This window comes from Indicator indicator, chromosome 19 (genome assembly GCF_027791375.1).
Source record: "Indicator indicator isolate 239-I01 chromosome 19, UM_Iind_1.1, whole genome shotgun sequence".
NCBI lineage: Eukaryota > Metazoa > Chordata > Aves > Piciformes > Indicatoridae > Indicator > Indicator indicator.
Genome location: NC_072028.1, coordinates 4197653 through 4220289, shown reverse-complemented (window position 1 = coordinate 4220289; position 22637 = coordinate 4197653). Strand labels below are relative to the sequence as shown.

Sequence of the window (22637 nt, the reverse complement as noted above, 5' to 3'; positions counted from 1 at the left end):
GTACTTACAGAGGTACATATTTATGCACTCAGGTCTTGAGTCCCTACTGGCACATACATATCAAGTGCAGGTGATATTTAGCCTTCACTAAAGCAAAGGGGAAGTAAACTTATCAAACCAAAGAGTCAGTTTCAATTCTGTATAAGCAAGGACATAAGAATCTGCCCTTGAAATGCAGAGTAAATTCTAATATTGTCTAGTATTAGGTTGAGGATGTGTTTTTCAGAAATTTGTCTACACCTGTCCAAGTGAGATAATTGAAGGAGTGCCATAGCAATTTGTAAACTAAAGCAACACCCTATCAAAAAGTTGCAAACACACCACTATGTCATAGTTAGAAAGAGGAGGAATGTGAGCAGCCACAACAGACCTCTCACATTCAGTACAATGAGCTCTACCAGGTCATTTTCAAATATAAGCATGGTGTGCTAACTAGATGGTGATACCCCAGACTTCATTTATTTTATCAACACTTCTCCAACAGATTTCCCTGTCTTGGTTGCATGGAATGACTTGTGTTGAAACTGATACGTGAATTTTCAAGCCTGTGTATCAGTCCTTTTACCAAAACAGAAGTTCAATTTGTTAAGTTACTTTTAATTATGCAGCAGCACAAACATAATATGGACCTGCTTTTAGGAGATATTTTTGCCAAGCTTTAGGCAAGAAAATGGCTTAATTAAATAAAGTTGGTTAAACAAACAAACAAATCAAAAAAACCTCTCCCCCCACCACCTCGAAACCCAACAAAAAAGAAAAAACCCAAAAAAAACCCAGCACACTGAAGGCAGTTGGTCCTTACATGAATAGGACTTGTCTGGTATTCTAGGAAAGAAGGAAATGAAGATATATGCAGACAAGAAAAGATTGTTTCTGATCACAAAGGCTGCTGTAAAAATAATTCATATCTGTGCATGTGAACAACATTTATAATCCTTAGTAAAGACATCCTGATCCAAGGAGTATTTACTGTAAAGAAGAGGAAGGTAAAACCCCAAAACTTTGGCAGGAAACTAGTCAGAAGATCAGATTAATACAACCTAGTGAGTTGATTAGCATCAGGTTTAACATATCGTAAAAGTCCAATGACAGCAATGAAACAATTGAGAAAAGTGTTAGGGTGAAAGAGAAGGGGAAAAATGTAAAGAAAACTGTGAGAGATGAATTAACAGATAAAATTTTCTCTGGACCTTGTGTGTTGTTTATGTGCCCTTACTAGAGGTGCATGTTTTCAAGCTCTGAAGAAGCACAAACAGATACTTCTGCTCTTTTGATGAAAAGCAAAACCTATTTCTCAGCTGCCGCTTCAAAACTCAGAGTGTGTTTGCTGTTGTGTTGCATGGGTCATGAATGACTATGTCTGTGCAGCAGACCCAGTCAAGTCTTAATCTCTGATGGAACTAAAGTTCAAGGCTGGAAAGTTGAAGATGAGAATGTTCACCCTTTCACTAGTGTTGCTGTTACTATTTCCTTTTGCCTCCCTCTTTATCCCACAGGTAGCAATGTCAAAAGCTGTACTTAATGATGCCCTAGAAATTATTTGCACTTTCTTTAAGTTTTGTTAGTCCTTTTCAAATTACTTCAACTCCTCTATAATGTTTATAATAACCTGTCTCCTTTCAGAGTACAAGGATTTTTTTTTGCCACCCTAAGAGTATTTTACTTCCATTATCCACTTACTTAATTCCTCTTAAAGAGATCCCCACCCACTGTTAATTTCAGCCTTGACATTTCTACAACACAGTCATTACTAGGCACTGTTCTTATTTGGGATAAACCAAATTTCTGCTTAAACCTCTTCTTTCCTCAAAGTGCTTGTACCAATTCTGACTGCTCTGAAACAGAAGAGGAACTCATGTGCTATATATATAGCACTTATGTAATGGCGATGCAGTACAAGGCATTTTATTTTTGGACCTCTGTGAAAATCAATGCATAAAATCAAGATTAACCTCTCATTATTCTGTAAGATAATGTTGAGGTTCTAGCAAAGTGCAGTTGTTCTGATAGGTACATCAGATACTGGTTTTCACAGCTTCACAGGTCTTCTTGTCCTTCAAAGGTCTTCTTGTCCAACCCCCTGCACTGAGCAAGGACACCTTCAACTAGATCATGCTGCCTAGGGCCACATCAAATTTGACCTTGAATGTCTCCAAGGATGGGGCCTCAACCACATCCCTGGGCAACCTGTTCCAATGTTTTTGACTCCCATAGTGAAGAACTTCCTCCTTATGTCCAACCTAAATCTGTTCTGTTGCAGTTTAGAACCATTGCCCCTCATCCTATCGCTACAAGCCCTTCTGCACAGTCCTGTAGGTCCCCTCAGGATATTGAAATGTAGTTATAAGGTCTCCCTGGAGCCTTCTCTTCTCCAGGCTGGACAGTCCCAATTCTTTCAACCTATCTTCATAGAGGGGTGCTCCAGCCCTCTGATCATCTTTGTGGCCCTCCTCTGAACCCACTCTCTGCATGAGTTTTATGTCCCTTGTTGGAAGAGATGTATTATATGAGCATCAGTGGTATTTTTGCATTACTATCTGGAGCAGAGGGCACTGTGAGGATGTGCAAAGTGCAGTGTGCGTGCAGGCTGTGTGTGTATGATGTGTGTGCATGCCAGAATGTGAGGTGATCACACGGATATGGCCACGAGCCAGCCTGTTGGATTGCGATGTTACGTATCGGTGATATCTGGAAAATCCTGCTTCCCTGCTAAAACAAAAGGAAGGATTTGCATGGCTTTCCTCCCACTGCTTTCTGCAGAGATGATTAGTGTTATCTCTGGTAGGAATACGATTAGTTTTACACTCTGTTATCTCCGGTAGGAATGATGCTCACTTTTCAGCTGTCTTCACAGAATGCACACCCACACACCTACTGAGTGCTGTGTAGCGTCAGTGTGCAGAGTTATTCTGAAATAATTTATTTCTCTCTTTGAGGAAAGAGAGGAGCACATTCCAGAATTTTTGAGAACTAAATTACATTTTCCCTTCTTTCATCTTTTTTTTTTTTGTCCACATAATTCCTATGTAATCTACCATAGCGAGCCCTGCTCCCTGAGTCCAAAACGATGAATTTGCTTGTGAAAGCTAATAGTGTATATGGAGAACATGTTCTTTGCTGAAACTGAGCACTTTAATCTTTTAATTCTGATATTAATTTTCTTAAGGAATTAAAGATCAAAAAGTGAAATCTGTGGAATCACTTCATTGTAAGAGTATTGCATTGCACAAATAGGAAATAATTCAATTTGTCTGTAAATCTTGTTTAATCACATTTAGATGTAAAGGGACACACTGGGAATGAAGCCCAGTTAAAACCTTTTAAAAAGAGACTCAGTTAAGCCTCTGGGAGGAAGAAACCCATGACATGACTCTTTTTTTTTTTTTTTTTTTTCCCTTCTTATTTGCCTATGAGCTCAGTATGTATGGCTGCAGTGAAGATAGCATGGTATGTAAATGATTGAACAATCTTAGAACATCCACGGAGGCAACTGGAACTTCTCCTGTAGCTTATTAAAAGAGGAAAGGAGAAAAAAAGGAAAAGAAAAACAATAAAAAATTGAAAGGAAAAAGAAAAGGGAAGGGAAAGGAAAAGGGAAAGGAAAGAAAAGGAAAAGGGAAAGGAAAAAAAGGAAAAGGGGGAGGAAAGAAAAGGTAAAGGAAAGGGAAAGGAAAAGGGTTGGGAAAGAAAAGGGAAAGGAAAAGGGTTGGGAAAGAAAAGGAAAAGGGGAGAAGAAAAGAAAAGGAAAAGGGGGGAGGGAAAGAAAAGGAAAAGGGAAAGGGAAAGGGAAAACAACACATCATCCCCTCCTCCAGTACCTGCTGTTTCTGTTTCTCAGCTATGCACAGAATCTCGAATTCCCTGAAAGTATGCTGCAAAGGTAATAATGGGAGGAAAACCAGATATTGTCTCCCAACAGGATAGTTTCAGGATCATTTTTTCAGGAGAGGAATGAGGAGTGAAATTTCTTGATTTTGTTCTTAGTGAAGCCGAGAGTGTTTAGACAGCTTGTGTCATGTTGAAAGACAGAAGACAACAGAAGCGGAGTGACAAACGTGTTGGTGAAATAAAAAAGGACACAGATGGAAAAAGAACAAAAGCCATAAGGGAAGAGAATTCTCTCATACTTTGCCTGAATTAAGGTAATCAGACAAACTAACAATCTCCAAATATTAAGAACTCTCCTGACAATCACAAAACCCCCATCTTAAAACACAGTGCAGTTCAGTCTGCCATTGCTCTAGTAGTGCTTTTGCCTTTCACACTTGAAAATACTAACGGTGTGACAAGCTCAGAATAATATTTTTGTCCTTAAATGCTTCCACAAAAACTATTTACTGAGGGGGGAAAAGGTCTTTACTGGAAAGGGTCTAGGCTTTCAGTTGAGTTAGAATATCATTTTTCAGTTTTGGCACAGGCATACCTACTCAGCAATGTTTTCCTTTGGATCAAAGTTTACCCTTGATTAAGCCACTGTTAAAAAAAAAAGAAATAATTCAATCTTTTCTTTCTTCTTTTTTTTTTTTGTTTGTTTGGGTTTTGTTTGTTTCAGAAGGAGAACAGAATCCTTTAGTTTAACCATGTCTAGTAGAAACACACTGTACACAGTGTAGCTTTTCTTTCCAGTTCTCTCAAAGGTATTAGTTCTCTTCCAGTTATAAATTCTTTGTAAAGGGACAAAATCTGCTCAGTATGCAATCAAGATGCAATATCTGATAGGAATAGCAATAAAATAACTGGATAAATTAGGAAGTTATGCTGAAAACCTCACCTCAAATGTTATCAAGATCAACCACACTGTCTTACTGGCTTTTTTTCCTATATATTCATTGATTTTTAAGCCACTGAGCATGACTGCTAAATCAATGATAGTTTGTCACCAAATTGTAGAGTAAAAGGACTATATTACTGGGGTCAACTACAAATTAGCCCAAAGGGTAAATGCAAACGGAGTGCAAAAGCCAAGGAAAAACCCAGCAGATGTTCTAAAATATGGCAGCAAGGTAACAGCTGTTAGAAAATGTATATCTTCCTGTTGTCTTGTTCCTCTGCTTGTTCATCTTGTGCATAATCAAATTCAGTACCTGTGGTACTGAAGAGTATTTTACGTGAGCAAGTTACTGAGTGAGCGTGCACCGGTTTTGGTACATTCTCTTCTGGTTACAAGCTGAAATCTACTCCTAGCACAGATTTTTCACTGTTTTCCCAGTTGTTAACATTTGAAGAAAAAAAGGAATGTTTAAAACAGTGGTAAGTTTTGTGCCTGGTTAGCTTTGAAAGCGTGACAATTCATTTTTCCAAACAGCTATGCTTGTGACAGGAGCCCCCTTGCTGGCCAGGGGATGATGCCAAAGTGGAAACCAGACAAATGAGAGGAAGTCAGACCAGTAGAGAGTTCTGCCAGGCTGTGGCTTGATGAAATGTTACAGAACTGGGCTGAAATATGTTCCCTCTTTTTCCAGTTGTGGGGAATATAGGCAAGTTCTAACCATAAAGTAAACCAAAAAAAAGTTCTAGGTCAGAACATGAAGTTTAATGTGGTAATATTTTCACAGAAACTTTTATTAATATCACTTGTATCACTCTGCTAACACAAAAGGTTTGGCTTTAGGACACCGGGGAGCAATAGTTGCCAAACTCTGCTAATTCAGAGGCCTGTGTTAGACATCTCTTTGATGGACACACTTGACATTTGGGAAAATGAGACTCTGATCCAATTCCGATCTGTTGCTGGTCATGCCCCAAACTGTTTCCTCTGTCTTTGTTTAGTTGCTGGACCTGCAGCAGCTAATGTTCCTCCACAAATACAGGAAAGGGGTTGCCTGTGGAGCTGATGTCAATACAGCTTTCTCCTGAATCAGCCAGTGGAGTACTGCTGGGCAGCTGATTCAACTCTCCCTTTTCCCTGGGGCCCAAATGGTCTCTGCTGCCATATGCTTGCTCCGCAGTGGCCTGCGGGCAATACTTCAGAGTCTGCTTTTTCAACCTGGGTTACAGTTGCTGGCATTATACACTTCAGTGTACTAAACAAAGCAGGCAGAGCTTCAAAGCTGCAAGATTAGACCAGCTGTTTTCAGGGTTTACAACAGAAAGTTAGAAATGAATGAATTTCTGCAGTAAACAGCCAGGGCTGCTTTATTATTTATTTGTATTTGAATACAATACACCTGAGCATAACCTGAAACTTCCATCAGCATTGACAAACCTTATGGTACTTTCCCTGCTTGGAAATGTAGTGTACAGTGATCATCCAATTTTACTGTCTTTTGCCTGGGGACCTTACATGAGGAATGCTGATGAAATAGTCAATTGATTAGAGACAACCAGTCTTTGAAAAGTCCTGAACAAAAGAATAGCTGTTTCTCCCTTCTCTGACAAACATCAATTAATATTCTATAGTCAGGGTGATATCTAAAGGGAGAATTAAAAAAAAAAAAAAAGTGACATGAAAAGAAAACATAATTCTTTAAGCTGAACATAAAATATATTTTACCCTTCTATTGTTGCCTGTGATGTTACAGGCTGTATTCTAATCCTAGCAAACAGCCACCCAGGAGACTTTAGAAAGGAATACCTGCAGGCTCTCTAATGGCACCATCTTATAATTTGTAGCAAAAGAACTGCCAACCTTAAAACTGAAAAGGCAGTGTCCTTTCTTATTACATCCACACAAGCTAAATCCAAGCAGTATGTAGCATCAGCAAGGGTAATTGCCAGTTATCTATATCACTACATCTGAATATATGTTTCTGATCTAAAACATTTGTGTTTCCAAATGATCGTGTTAAAACAGCAGCAGAGTTCTAAAACAATTAGTTTATGCACAATAAATTGTCCAATATGCAATTTATTAGATTTCACAGCCACGCTTCCTACAGCCCTCATTTTACAGCTGTAGAATGCTGAAGGCTGCCAGCTTCCTCCATTGTCTGTGGGCTGTACAGAAAGCATTTTTCTCCTATGCATAGCAAGCACCTTGCATATTTCTGCTGTTACACATTTGCATGCAATACATTTTTTTACCATTTCCCTCACATAATAAAAAGTCCTTAAAATGTCACATGAGCAATCTCAACCCAGTGTTTTACATGTGATAGTGTATTCAGTTGTTCAGAGAGTTTTGACTCATGCACATACTGAATGTTAGTAACATTTTTTAACTCACTGCTCTAAAAACTGCATTAAGAAATATGTAGCATTTGGAAGAAACAACTCAGATTTCTCTTCTTCTAAACCAGACTGAGTATATCAGAGATACAGGAAAAGATTTTCTTTTCCTGGGGGAAACAGGAAACGGTTTCCTGAATTAAACTGCATAGTACTTCGTAATTTCTTGTAGTATTTATTTCCTACTGTTGACCAAGCTGCTCCTCTTTGATTCTTTCAGGGTTTTTTTTCCTAAGACTCAGTTTTCAGGTGTTAAAACATTGGGTTTAGACTACCAGTTTTTGGGAGCAACATCTGTCATCTCCTGTAAATCTCTAAAGTACTGAGTTCTGAAGTTTCTTCATCTGTGCATTTCAGTGTTGTTACATATGATTGCCCAGGGAGGTGGTGGAGTCACCATCCCTGGAGGTGTTCAAGAGGGGATTGGACGTGGCACTTGGTGGCATGGTTTAGTAGTCATGAGTTCTTGGGTGACAGGTTGGACTTTAGTGATCCTTGAGGTCTTTTCCAACCTTATTGATTCTGTGATTCTGATTCTGTGACTGTGTAAAACAAACTAGTACAACAAGCAAGAAATGCTTTGTTGCTCTAATATTTTAGATTATTTTTTAAAAACTGAATAGGAAAGATATCAGTTACAGTTTATTTCAGTAAGTCCATAAGGGTAAGTACATAAAGGGTGGCTACCAGGAAAACAGAGACTCCCTTGTTATGAGGAGTCCCATGGAAAAGACAAGGGGCAAGGGGTACAAGTTACTGCTGGGGAGATTTCTGTTGGACTCCAGAAGAAAATGTTTTCCTATGAAAAGAGTCAGACATTGGAATCATCTCCTAGGGGAAGCAGTGGAGTCTCCTACATTGGGCAGTTTTAAGACTCAGCTTGACAGAGGTGCTGGGCCAGCTTATTTCCACCACACGATCACACGGAAAGTTTAAAGCAGATGATCCTTGTGGTCCCTTTGAGTCTGGCATTCTGTGATTCTATGCACTGTATAAAATTATCTATAGAGACTGAAAGAGTTGGGGCTGTTCAGTCTGGAGAAGAGAAGGCTCTGAGGTGACCTTATTGTGTCTGAAGAGGGCCTGCAAGAAAGATGGGGAGGGACTGTTTAGGCTATCAGGTAGTGATAGGACTAAGGGGAATGGAACAAAGCTGGAAGTGGGGAGATTCAGACTGGACGTAAGGAAGAAGTTCTTCCCCATGAGAGTGATGAGACCCTGGAGTGGGTTGCCCAGGGAGGTGGTTGAGGTCCCATCCCTGGAGGTGTTTGCAGCCAGGCTGGATGAGGCTCTGGCCAGCCTGATCTAGTGTGAGGTGTCCCTGCCCATGGCAGGGGGGTTGGAACTGGATGATCCTTGTGGTCCCTTCCAACCCTGTCTGATTCTAAGATTCTATGATTCTATTTAAGTGCACATAGGTGTTCATATATATATGGGAATAAATGTAAATGAAAACAGAATTCTTGCAGGATTTGTCCTTGCCCTATATGTTGATGTGGCAGCTTCTGTGCTTAAAGTTCCTGGATGGCTAATATTGTAGGCTGATAGAGCCTATTTTGAGTGCCATCTACATACAAGAGTAGTTGCATGATTGAAATTAAGGCATTCACATTAGCTGCCTAATTTAATGTGGATTCCTCTCTGGTCAGCTGAGAAAGAAGGATCCCATGAGAGGACAATTCTATCTTTCTCCCTTAGAGCAGAAAGCTAGTGCAACTGGGTACTGGCTAATATCTAATTTAGCCAGTTGAGCCTAAAACTGAGTTATATGAATAACCCTCTTTTCATTCTTCCTTACCTTAATCACCATAAACAAGATCGTGACAGCATCACAGTATTTCACTACTTAAAGTCAAATAAATTACAGCTGGGAAAAACAAATTACCCCATTAGTTAATCTTCCTGTCTTTCTAGGATTTTCCCTTAGAATACATTATCTAGCAGCCTGTGCAATAGAGTGAACTCTTCAGTGAGAAGAATTCTGTTATTTCCCTTGGGGAGCTATTCCTCCTTGTACAATTTCTCATTGTAAGGAAGCTTTTGTTGTTGTTTTTCTCTTTGCAGAAGATTAAGTGAAGTCTTGTATCTATGTACTTATACAGTTCTCATCACCCACATATCAGTATTTCATCTGTACAGTGCACAAATTTTCTTTCTCATTTCTCCCTCCAGGAGTGGCTGTGTCCAGGATTGTTCTAGAGAGAGAGTAGAATTCATGCTGGCCTTGTTGTCCCTCTAGCATGTCAGGTGTAAGTTGCCCATTTGTCCTTTAGTGGACCATTCTGTACCCCTTACCACTGCTTAGGCTGTCACTTGCCACCCCCATTAATTTTACAGCTCTTGTGATCCACTGGACACTTAGCAAATGCTTTTTTATTTTTGGTATTGGTATTTTGGTATTTTATTTTGGTATTTTTGGTATTTTGGCTTTTCTTGAGGTGTGGGAAGATCTGAAAAATCCACACAAGACCTCTGTCATCTGTTCTTAATCAGACCTTAAAACTCTTGTAAGATGCCTACACACTGCAGGCACTGTGGGGTGGGTGTGTTGACCTGACAGCAGGTAGGTCAGGCAGCAGCACCACTGTGTGCTGGCAGCAGCACCACTGTGTGCTGACAGCAGTGCTGCCCAGGAGCCTTTACATCCTCTTCTCATCTCCTGCTCTCTCTGCATTTGAATTTCTTGGTTCTTGGCTCTTGGAGTCTTTGGGGTGAGGACTTTCTTGCATTGTGAGACTCGATGCATGCATTAGGCTTTTAGATCTTCGGCAATAAAGTAGCTATTAATAATAATAGAAATCCATTCAAGTGCTGATGTGAAAGGTAGAAGTGAAATAACGTGCCCCTAAAATCCTCATAAAACATGCTCACACATGTATGTGTGAATATCTGCATGGAGACCAAGCTCTGCAGTTTAAAATACCAATGATAATATTTTCAGTGCCTATTTTGCATATGTTAACAAGTTCTGAAGTGCTTTAGACAGATTTCTGTTCCACAGACTTTTCCTTTATTTGGTTAGCAAAATCTCGAGTTCATGGATTATGTGTTTAGAAATGGTCCCATGGAATAATGCAGGATAATAAAGGCTTAAAAGGATGCTTTTGTATTTTTAAACATCAGCAACAATTAAAAACAAATAAGAATAAGGGTCTTTTTTCAGCTTTGAGGCAGTAATAATTTACATGTCAAGAAGTTATACAGCTTTTTATGAGATTATTGCCGTTTTATTCAATAAAAAATTGTTACCATGACAACAAGTGTCTTGCTACCTGAGAGATTATAGCAAAGAAGGACAGTGAAGAAAAAGCTTCATTTTGGAAAGAATGCTTATCTGACCTGCTGAATACAAACAATGCTTAGCTCTGACCACTCTGGACTGCAGGGTTGCTGTCAGCCAAACTCAAAATCTAGCTAGAGATTTTGAAGCACAGTGATCCTCTTAGAGAAACAAAAGAGTTGGTAAACAATGATAGGTCTTTTTTCATGTAAATATACTCTTAATTCCTTGTCAGGTCGGTAAGCAGAGCTACTGAATGAAATGGTGATTTCAGCCTGTCAAGATTTGGGAAGAGTAGGAGAGAAAGAGTGAGGGAGACCAGAAAGGGCATAAGAAAACAAAACTAAACCAACAGTCCAGAAGTCCCTAGGAAAATGAGACAACCTGCTCCCACTGGGTTGCATGATGGTCCCATTTTTTATTTTTCCCAACCATTACAATCTTTCAACAAAATGGTTGCTTCACTGAATATGGATTCATGTAGATGTCTGGCACCAGCTATGCATTACCTCCTTTGCAACATACAAGTTGGGTTGTTTTTTTTTCAATACACACATTTCACTTCCACAGGAGGAAATTTGCTTTCCTGCTCCTTGGGGCAGCGTGCACATTTTTCTTTCTGACTAATGTGCAGAATCTGCACCCTGACTTGCACATAAAAATACAGCCAAAACAACAGAAGAGCACTAACTGAACACACACACATCTTATTTTTATGATGCCTTTTAATCTTAGTTTGCTAGCAAACACAGGCTATACCTAGCCATATAAAAATACTTTTATTGTTGATTGCATCTCTGATTGCTAGCCTGTTGCAAAGAGGAGCTAGGAAACCTGACACTAACAGAGTAAAACAATCAGCAATGGTTAATGGCTAAATCACATTAGAAGTGTTCATTAATTAAAATCTGTTGAATCTCTTTGCAGTCCATATTTAATCACAGGGTCATTAGCATTGCAAAAGTGTACTTCAGGAGAAAAAAAAAAAAGGAAAACAAAAGGGAAAAAAATGCAGAAAGTTTTTTTTTAATTGAAAGTCTTACAGTTTGCCTCATCTGTTGAAAAAATGGGTTTGGTTTGCAGAAAGCAATATTAGGTACATAAAGCTAAAAGAAGCAGTGTTTATGTTGTTGGGCCATATTACATAAAACTGCTATATTATTGTAATTAGGACAACAGTGACTTGGACTACAACAGTGGCTTTCTTGTAAAAATGGCACCAGTTCAAATTTATATTCTCTAGCTAAATGAGTTTGTTGTAACATTGACAAAGAAACAAACACAAGCCAAATGCAGTCAAAATTAAGCACAAACAGAAACCTTTGGCTGTTTCTATGCTGGGCAGAACCCAGAATGTTGTTTTTCAAAGAGTATTTACTTAGTAAATAATCTTCCCTGCATTCTTACTGCTTTTCCAATGCATTTTTTTTTATCTTTAAAACTTTAAGCACATTATGCATGTAAAAAATATTTATCTACATGTAGTTTAGAGCCGTAGTGTCTGTAGCAGAGTAAAATCCTACTTGATAATCCGAAGTGCAGAGAGTTCTGCTGTGTTGGGGAGACTGCCTGAAGAGCAGCCATAGTTTGAGTTCCTTTTTTTCTGAGGAACAGGAGAGAAGCTGGTAGATCTCTTTGCTGCCAGATGGGGCCATGCTAGAGCTTGCATGACAGTTTGCTGATCTGCTCTGCTTCATTGGTATTCTCTCCCTGTAAGAATGGCTAATTTTATGCCTGTAGCCAAAAGAAATGACCAGTACAAGCCATAGGAACTTTTTCTGCATTACTTTTCTCCCTCAAGAATCTCTCAGTTCTCCAAATATTTTCTTCATACCTAGGATTTTGTCACTCTGGGGAGTGGAATAGGTTGCTGCTTCTTCTGGACCCTTTGCATAGATTGCTACTTCTTCTGGACCCTTAGCATCTGGACCCTTGCAGCAGAACCAGATCTAACACCACTGTCTGCAGCTGCAAAGGGGACAGAGTTTGCTCCTTTATAGACTTCTCATTGCTAGTGTGAACATACTCATGTGGCAAGTTTCCCACTTGCAGATTTGAATCAAGGTGTTAAAAAAAAAAGTTAAAATTAAAGGTGATAGCATTTAAACTATGTAAAAGCTTAACTAATTTGAATAGTGGAAGTAATTTCCTTAATTTCTGTTTCCTGATAGCTTACATCTTTCACAAACAATTTATTTAATTTTACACAATTTAAATTTTAAATTTTAAACAATTTAAGATTGTTGGGAGCAAATGACTGAATTTGTCAGAGCTTCTCAGAGCTCTGTATGATGGTTGGAAATGAAGTGTTGACTGGCAGAGGCTGGCAGGGTGAAAAACTGGTGACAGTCTGAAACAGGTTGCACAAGGGAGGTTCAGGGAGGTTGTGGATGCCTCCTCCCTGGGGCTGTTCAAGGCCAGGTTGGATGAGGCCTTGAGCAGCTGAGTCTAGCTGAGAGGTGTGCTGGCATGGTGGGGAGGTTGGAGATGATCTCTAAGGTACCTTCCAACCTAAGCCATTCTATGATTCTATGAAATTGGTTTCTATCAGCAAGGAAAGTATTTTTCCATTCCTTTTATTATACTCACACTTCTAGTGACCTTAATGGAAAGAAAAAGAAGCATATCCCCCACTGAACTTTTCTGTTTATCAGCAGTGAATGGGAATTATTAGATGTGGTGAAGGGAGTGGAACATCTTCCCTGTGAGAAAAAAGGAACTGAGGGAGCTGGGTCTGTCTAGCTGGAGGAGAGTGAGGGGTGACCTCATTCATGTTTATAAAGATGTGAAGTGTTGGGAGGACAGAGCCAGGCTCTGCTCAGTGATGTTCAGTAATAGGACAAGGGGCAGTGGGTGCAAGCTGGAGCAGAAGAGGTTCCACATGACTGTCAGGAAAAACACTGTGAGCATGACAGAGCCCTGGAGCAGGCTGCCCAGAGAGAGGTTGAGGAGTTTCCTTCTCTGGAGACTTTCTAAACCCTCCTGGATGCATTCCTGTGTGACCTGCTCTAGGTGATCCTGCTCTGGCAGGGGGGTTGGAGTGGATGATCTTTCAAGGTCTCTTCCAATCCTTAACATTCTGTGATTCTGAGATATGTTTTTTGAATGTATAAATATCAGATAAACTTGGAGCCCCAGTAAGTGATTGCATTATTTTATATCACAAGGAAAAAATCTTGAGAGCTAAGCATCATGACTGGAAGCAATGTCAGACACCTCTTTTTATTAAGGCTTATTCAGCTTTAAAGTTTAATGACTACTTGGGACAAAGGATGCGTTTATCAAAGAATCAGCATAGGCATTTAAGTTTTCAAATCTTGGAATAAATATCTATAAAAGTCTTCAGGAATTCTCAAGTGAAATGAGACAAGAATAGACATTTATATATCAACTCTTTCTAAACAAGCAATGTAATTATGCTGAAGTCCTTTGAAATGAGAACCAGCTAGGCAAATCAAACACAATCTCAAAGAAGTCAACAGTTTCACTTCTTTATTTTCCTTTGTGTATAAAGTATATCATGGAAACAAAGTGGAAGAGTCCAGATAAATACTCTTACAAAAATTTTCACTCTGATGAGCCTTATCTTATTCCAGCCATTTCACATTTTGTTATCTTTTGCACAAAAATCTTCTGTCATGGAAGATTACAAAACAGAAGTGTTATGATGGTAGACACAGAAGCTTAGTACATCACTTGAGATTTCAGTTTGAATGCTTTGAAGAAAGCACTGACCTCTACCCTCATATTTGGAAAAAAATCTTTACTGAAAGAGTGGTCATGAACTGGAACAGGCTGCCCAGGGAGGTGGTGGGGTCACTGTCCCTGGAGGTGTTCAAATGGTACTTCAGGTCATGGTTTAATGGCCTTATGGTGATATCTGGACTTCATCTCTTAGAGGTCTTTTCAACCAAAACAATTCTATAATCCTTTGATTTGGTATCACACATGGGACAGCAACTGTGAACTGCAGAGAATGTCCTTCAGGGATGGTGTGGCTATGACCTGAATTCTGCAAGAGTGGAGATAGAGATTGGCTAAGAGATGGCTTTCTGCAGGAACACCAGAATCTAGAACTTCTTAACTGGTGTATGACTTACAGAAGGTAGGTCAACAAAACTAAAACATGTGAGACAATTCTAGCAGCTGCATCTTTTCATGCTGTGCAACTATTCTGGGCAAGCCATGAGAAGTCCTTTTGTTCATCTGTTCCTGCAACATTTAAACTAAAGATTCCTGCATACTTCCTTGTTACTGGTGCCTGTGTCATTTATTTTCTGTAGTTGATGCCATGACCTCTGAGTGTGCCCCATGGTTGCTTCCCTCTTACTGTTTTGATTCTCCTGTGTCAGAAGCAGGACACTGAGGATGCCATCTACAGCCAGAAACTGCTGTACTTGCTGCATGGCTGGAGACCACCTTTATATCATCTATCCCCTTTACCATTTTCACTTGAAGCTACCAGGGATTGTCTGTTAGCATCTGGCCTTGCAGTAACATTTCTAATTGGTCAGACACCAGATTTCTAATGGTCATTCCTTCCAAATCAAGCATAAAGTTGAGCATAAAGTCTATCTCCGATGCCCAGAGCCAGGTTTAAGATTATTATATTAAAGCTAAGGTATTAGATCACCTTTCAACGTCAAAAAAGCTAAGCTTCAAAACATAAAGAGTTTGCATGTCTGTAAGAACAGGTTCAGCAAGTGTCTATCAAAGGTAGTTGCAACATAGTAGTCATCAGTGTTGTATTCCTCTTCATCATAGTGCACATCAGCTGCAAGCCATGTGGAGTCTTCTGGTCCCTGCTGAGCAGCAAGAGGGAAGCTGGTGGATCACTTTCCTGCCAGATGGGGCCATGCTAGAGCTTGCATGACAGTCTGTTGATCTGCTTCCCTGCATTGATGTTCTCTCTTTGTAAGAAAGGCTAAATTTATGCCAGTAGCCAAAATGACAAGTACAAGCCAGAGGATTTTTAATTTTTTTTCTTCCTCTAGTGAGTTATTTTTATGCAACCTACATTCCTTTCCCTAGGAATTATCTCATTGTTCCCATGCAGCAAACCTGCGGCATCTTCAGGAGCTGCAGAACTTCCAGTCTATAAGCAAGGTCCCTTGTGCCCATCACAAATTCTGCCCTGGTATTTGAAGTGGGCAGGTGGGAAAGCACAAAATGGAAGCTATTGGGTGATATGCAAATTATCTCTAAATATGCAAACTTGCCTCAAAATTATTTTCAGGTACTGTAGCTCACAAAACCGTCCAGTGCCATAGGAGTAATGTGCCTTGCACAGAAAAAAGAGAGTGCAATGCAAGGATGTGCCAAAGGGATCTCCCCCTCCTTGAGTTTGCTGTTGCTGTCTTGATGTGACATGTTATTTGGATTCAGCTTCACTTGAAGTGTGAGAAGGAAAAGCAGGCTGGTTTTATTGCCCTAGCCAGAGGCGGGGGCGGGGGGGGGTATTTTCCTCTGTAATTCTTCTCCTTTCTGAATATAGGAAACGTAACTCAGCCTTTAACCTGTCTTCTACTTTTGCTTTCTCTTCCTTTGCAGATATTGTTGTTCTTGTTAGCCTAATTAATGGCATCATTATATTTTTAAGTCATCCAGAAAAAAAAGAGTCTCTGCAACACACTTAATGTAACTGACTGAACTTCATTTGATTTTTGTTGCTTTCAGAAATGGGAAGTGTTATGTTGCCTAAGAAGTAAAAAGAGCAATTTCCCAATTTTTTTTTCATCTATTTTTTGGTCAGAGAATGGAATTTATAGCTCTGGCTAGACAATGGCCCCCTCAGTGGCAAAGACTCATTTCAGAGACAATAGATGTTGTTCTAATTGTCACTGTGGCCATATCAAACCATTATTATGGCTGGAAGCTAAGAGGAGAAAAAGAATTCTTTTTCTTATTGCTTTTCTAGGTGGTTTCTGTAAGTTGGCAAGGTTCTTTCAAATGTGATTTTGCAGATCTTAAAATGCAACATATTGTATTATTAACCTTCTTTTTCATATCCTTTTGATACGATTCCTTTACAAACGCTTGAAGTCTACACAGAACTAGCAGGTAGCTTTAAATGCATTCTACAAAGAAACCTTAAATAATACAGCTACTAGAAAGGTTTTTCTTTTACCCAGAAATTCACTCTGTCGGCATATATCATCTTTAAGGAAAATGTTGTGGTTGTGTTCCACGAGTAATGTTTTAAGTCGTTGCTGATGTTCTTTTTCTTCTTTTATTATTGTCAGACAACTCACAAAGAAATGAAATTTTGCTTCAAATTATTGAATTGTTATGCAAATAGGAAATTTGTGTCTTCTTTTTATTTAGGCACCTTTGTTACTAAAGTAACAGCTACAGATGCAGACGATCCAGTTTATGGAAACAGTGCCAAACTGGTTTATAGCATTCTGGAAGGACAGCCTTACTTCTCTATTGAGCCACATACAGGTAGGTGATTCTGACTAGGAATCCTTGGGTTATATTTACACTTTAAACAGGAGGTTTAAGGTGGATGGATGTCTGTATTACCAAGTCCTAACCCATGTCTCACTTTTATTCTGTCACAGGTTGGTCATGTGGAAAGACAAAGAAAAGTCCTGTATTAATGATAGTGTAAGGAATGGTGATGCTAATACTGCAGAAGCTACTGAAGTAAAACTGTGTGACTTAGAACTGATTAGGGTGTTGAAAGACTTGGCCTGAGGAATTTAATGAGCATAAGATAATTTTTAATATAAGACTAGAGTATTTCCAGTTAAAGCAAGTACAGTTTTGCTTGGGCATGTTAATTAATATAGGGCATGTTTTCCCTAAAAATTATTTTCTTTCTTGACTGGGTGGGTCAGAGGAAAGAGGGAACACCATGTTGTGCTTGGTATAAAGTTCTATTAGCATCATTTAGGATGAGTTTATTTCCCTCTGGCTTTAAAGTCTTGAAAGTTGTGTGAAAGAAGTGTCAATAAATCCATTCCCTCTTGTTTCCTGTACCTATGTCTTTCTTACAGCAAATTTGTTTTGAGAAGTGTTTTTTAAAGTGATTTGATATTGTTTTTATATTCCTTCACCTGTTACTGGAAGCTGCCTTTAATCACAGTGAGTCAAGCAGCTGTGATCTCCTAAGGAGAAGAAAACTGTAACTCATTTTGAAGCGTACAAAAACCCACGTGAGTCTAGATTCTCATAAAGAAAGGAGTAAAGCAGGAGTAAAAATCCCTGTCCTCATGCAAATTAATGAAACTATTAAATAAATTATAGAAGAAATTATAAAAGGATGCTTTTGATAGCTCAAGTATGCTAAGTTTTCTCACCACCATTAAAAAGAGTACTCTTGGATTTTTCGAAGTCCAGAACTTCTTTAACTCTTTCTAGTGAGATTGCATAAGAAAAATTATTTCCTTTTCATAGAAATGCCCCAACTTGTAGGGTAAATAGGATCAGGTGATAAATATTAATAGATTAATGGATTAATCCATCAAAGTATTTCATTCTGGTTGATGGACAGCTATCCTGTCCATCATGTGGACATGTGGATAATGTGAAAACATTCTCTGGAGCACAATTCAGTATTTTATTTTTTGCTGCATGTAAAGCAGACTTTTACAAACGTAGCTCTAGCACAGCACAAGAGGAGAACAGTGGCTTGTTTCAAAAATAACTATGACAAGAGACTGTTATTAGTGAAGCTCCTTAGTTCATCCTGGCTTATTTCTCACAAGTCATGTGGAAATATAACCCAGAACAGACCTCTGGCCATCGAGTATCACAATATGTGACTTGATTTTTTTAAAAAATATTAAGTATTATTGCCTTCAGTAACAACTTGAGTTAATCAGAGGGGGATTAGCTGCAGGATCTTTCTCAGTTTCTACTAGGGAATGTTGGTGCTGTAGCATGGGAACACATTAGCTGTCACAGAGGAACCAACAAGTGTATTCCTTACCTGCACACATTTTTCATTTCTTCCACACAAAAATAGCCTGTAAGAAATATTCTAAATGTATAAAAATGTTTAATTTTGCTGAGGCTTATTATTTGTGGTGCATTAATACCTTATGCTTAATGCAATGAAGTATCTATTCTTCACCATCAAGGTGATTTCCATTATGATGAAAGCCTGAAAAAGCTCCAAAGCTTTTTGGTGAAACCTGAAAATCATGATTTTTCAGTAGCATTACACCCCTCCTCCTACCTTCTTTTCCAGTTACAAATATTTCTTTGAGTAGCAATTCCATTACCATGAAAATGTCACGTCAGTTTCTATAGGGAATGCAATCATAAAGAATTCAACTGTGGCTTCACATTGTGGAGCTGCTCTGGAATGAGTAAGTGGCTTCATATTTCCCACTTTTCTAGATCTAAGACAGACATCAATTATGTTCTTCTCTAAACCATTACAGCTGATTGAGTTCATGTATGGAGGGCATCCTCTATTTCTTTGCCATCTCTTTGTGGTCTTCATCTGCACCATAACTACCATACTCTAACAGCTACCCACCAAGTAGTCTGCTAAATCCAGAGAGGATGCAACTGTTTTTGTGATGTTAGATGGACCTAGCCGTTGCTTATGATGTTTTAAAATTTGAAGAATTTGCTTTTGTGTCTGAGATTTCTTTTAATTCACTCTGAGAACTCTTAGTCATACTTGAGGAGGGCAGGTGTAGACTGGACATTAGGAAGAAATTCTTTACAGTGAGGGTGGTGAGACACTGGAACAGGTTGCTCAGGGAGGTTGTGAATATCCCCTCCCTGGAGGTGTTCAAGGGCAGGCTGGATGAAGCCTTGAGCAACCTGGGCTAGTGGAAGGTGTCCCCTGTTCCATGACAAGACAGTTGGAACTAGATGATCTTTAAGGTCTTTCCAACCCAAACCACTCTATGACTCTCTGAAATGTTAGAAGGTGTAGGGCCCTCCAGCATACGTTTGTTTAGGATATGAAAACAATAAATATAGATAAAAGTCAAGTCATTAAGGAAAGCAGACACAGGTAGTCATGTAGAAAATGCAGATGCATATTATACAGGGTGAAAAAGATTGCTCTGAAACCCAGCAGCCTTACAGTTGTGGTTCTTCTGAAGAGAATCGCTGATTTCAGAAAACACGGAGCTATGTAGCAGATTTTCTTGGTAACGGCAGAATTTTGGAGCAAGAGTATGATAATGTTTATTATATACCAGAGAGAGCTTTTGCATGTAGTCTCAAAATGCCAATAATATTATACTAAGATAGCTACAATTTTGCAGTAGCTTGTGGCACTGTGCATTTCAACTTTCAGAGGTAGTGGTGCATAACAGCCTCACACTAGTTAAGCAGCTATTTGATTTGGACAGTAGTGCTGTTGCCACAGACAGATAGAGTGGAAGGTGCATTTTAACAAAAAAGAAAATGTCCAAAGCAAATACAAAGTACATTGGAGTACATCTTTATCCAGCCTTAGCAATGTGAATCATCTCAGTGAATGTTTCCTCTCAGTTGCTAAGCCAGGAAAATACATTACCTTACACAGAGGTGTGCAGTACTCAAAAACCTCAGTGAAAGCTGTCATGAAGGGCCACGAGGATGATCAGAGGGCTGGAGCACCTCTCCTATGTGGACAAACTGAAAGAGTTGGGGCTGTTCAGTCTGGAGAAGAAAAGGCTCCAAGGAGACCTTATTGTGGCTTTCCAGTATCTGAAGGGGGCCTAAAAGAAAGCTGGGGAGGGACTTTTTAGGGTGACAGGTAGTGATAGGACTGGGGGGAATGGAAACAGAATAGAAATGGGTACATTCAGATTGGATGTTAGGAAGTTTTTCACCATGAGAGTGGTGAGACACTGGAACAGGTTGCCCAGGGAGGTGGTAGAAGCCTCATCCCTGGAGGATTTGAAGTCCAGGCTGGATGTGACTCTGGGCAACCTCATCTAGTGTGAGGTGTCCCTGCCCATGGCAGGAAGGTTGGAGCTAGATGATCCTTGAGGTCTCTTCCAACCCTAACAATTCTATGATTCTATGTGGAAAGGTTCACAGAATGCATCAGGTTGGAATGGACCCTCAAAGGTCATCTTGTCCAACCCCTGCAGTCAGCATGGACACCTCCAACTAGATCAGGCTGCCCAGGGCCACATCAAGTCTGATCTTGGATGTCAGGGCTTCAACCACGTCCCTGGGCAAGCTGCTCCAGTATGTTACCGCTATCATGTAAAGAACTTCCTCCTAATGTCCAATGTAAATCTACCCTTTCCAGTCTCTAACCATTGCCCCTAATATTCTCTGTAAAGAAGCCATGAAGAACAGAGCCATGCAGGGGATGGAGCAATCTAGTAAAGCAGCAGTTCAGTGGGTGTTGTGAACCAAGGCAGGAGCCTAGGGAGCAAATCAGCTGAGCAGACAGTGCATTGTGCAGGCAGATGTAAGTAACCAAAGCCAACTCCTCATTCCTGTAAGCCTCCAAACTAAAAGATGTTTGGACACTATTTGACGGTGTACAAAACATAGCAGAACAGCCAGCTACAAGCAATGCCTTAGCTAAACCAAGCCAGGTACTGTGTCTTTCCCAGAATGGAATCCCTGGTTTAAGACATAACTGTGTTGAAGTGATCCACTTCAAAATGTAAATATTTTATGAAAGTCATGAGAGTGTACCAAATGTCATCAAAGTACAGCTACTTAGAGCTGATCTACTTAGTATTTTTCTAGATGACTGTCCTTTTATTAACTTCATTTATTGGAAATTAAGACTAGCTTTAGATCTGTGTAGCTGGCAGCACTAGCACAGACATAGCTAGGCTTTACTGTCTATAATTTTTTTTCATTTCCTGGCTCACCCCAAAGATTGTCTGCCCTGGCTGCTTTGTTTTAATGATAGGCTGAGAGCTGACCGTCACAAATAATTCCAATCATGCCTCTCGGTTCCTCTCTCTTCTGTAGTACTCTGAACAAAAAGAGGGAGCAAAGGTGTAGGATGTGGCTTCATGCCTACTGTGGAAAGTGTTGCTGCACCTGAGGGTAAACATGAGGAAAGCAGTTGCTTAAACTTCTGCTTTTTTGTTCCTACAAACCTGACATTAACTAGGTGCAGTCCTTACCTGAATCACACTCTTGGTTGAAATTCTGACATTACTCTCAACTTCCTTGCTGAAACAATTCTATAATGCTGGGTGCACAGAAATAAGTACTGGTAAGTGACCCATAAAACAATAATTTTCCATTACCTTAGATGAAAAATGCATACACTTCTGCAGTTCTAGCTTCTAAGTTCTTCTGTATGAGCTACAGACACATGAACAAAGGTAATTTGGAAGTTATTTTTCACTTGGTGCTCTGAATATGGCTTAGGGTAAATGCTTTTTTGATGGCTTGCTCTGAGTATTTTTTGCCTTTCATAGGTGAATTTTAATATGACCACTGGTTTGTCAGCTAGAGAGTAACTATAAATAATACATTACAAAGATACAGATTCAGATTTACTACAAGAGGCTCAGCTTACAATGTGGTGACTTCAGATTAGTAATGAAACACAGGGTGGACTGAAATATATTCCATAAAGCATTATTTTTGCATCTGACTAACTGACATCAGGTTTCTTGCCTAGTGTGTATTATTTATAAAGGAATACAACTTGTGTGTGCTCTCTCACAGTCCAAATAATGACAGTCAAAATGATGGGGAAGGGGATTCCTTAAGACTGCTGGAAGTAGGTAAAGTACTTTTCTCACTTTTCAGTTTTTTTTTTTTTTAAGGCTATTAAGTCATGACTGCCAGCTTTAAAATAAGATTATCATAATGGAATGTAGTATGAAATGACACTGTGTTTTACAATACAGGAGTAGCAGAGGAAATACATTTGCAGCTGTGCCTGACTTATTTACATTCCACATGAACTTAAATAATGTCACTCCTACACATATCTGAAATGCAGCTACATGAACAAGGAAAATTATGCCAAACACCCTGCTGTGCACTGGAAAACAAACTCTGTTATTCAGCCACAAACCCTTAATACCTGTGGAAAAAAAACCCACATATTTTTAAACACTCCTATCTTGGATATGGCCATTTGATATGAAGCCAAAGTTCAAGTTAGTAAAGCTGATAGGAATAGAAGGGTCAAGAGACCTAGGAAAAGAAAGGCTCTCCTAGTAGAATGTGGAGACATATTTGGAGAGTGAATAATTGATTTTTTTTCTTATACCTAGCTTTAACTTTCAGGTGAAAGTGC

General features: G+C 39.4%; 1 protein-coding gene across 4 annotated transcripts in view; it reads left to right on the top strand.

The window, feature by feature from the left end:
- CDH8 (cadherin 8) overlaps window positions 1–22637 on the top strand; it is a 144584-nt gene that overhangs the window by 45867 nt on the left and 76080 nt on the right. For 3 of the 4 annotated variants that reach the window (XM_054389749.1, XM_054389748.1, XM_054389750.1), the window contains one exon: window positions 16772–16891. The exons of the other annotated variant lie outside the window; for it this stretch is intronic. In XM_054389749.1, coding sequence (XP_054245724.1) covers window positions 16772–16891 — 120 coding nt within the window. The remainder of the gene's footprint in view (window positions 1–16771; window positions 16892–22637) is intronic. 4 annotated transcript variants of the gene reach the window in all.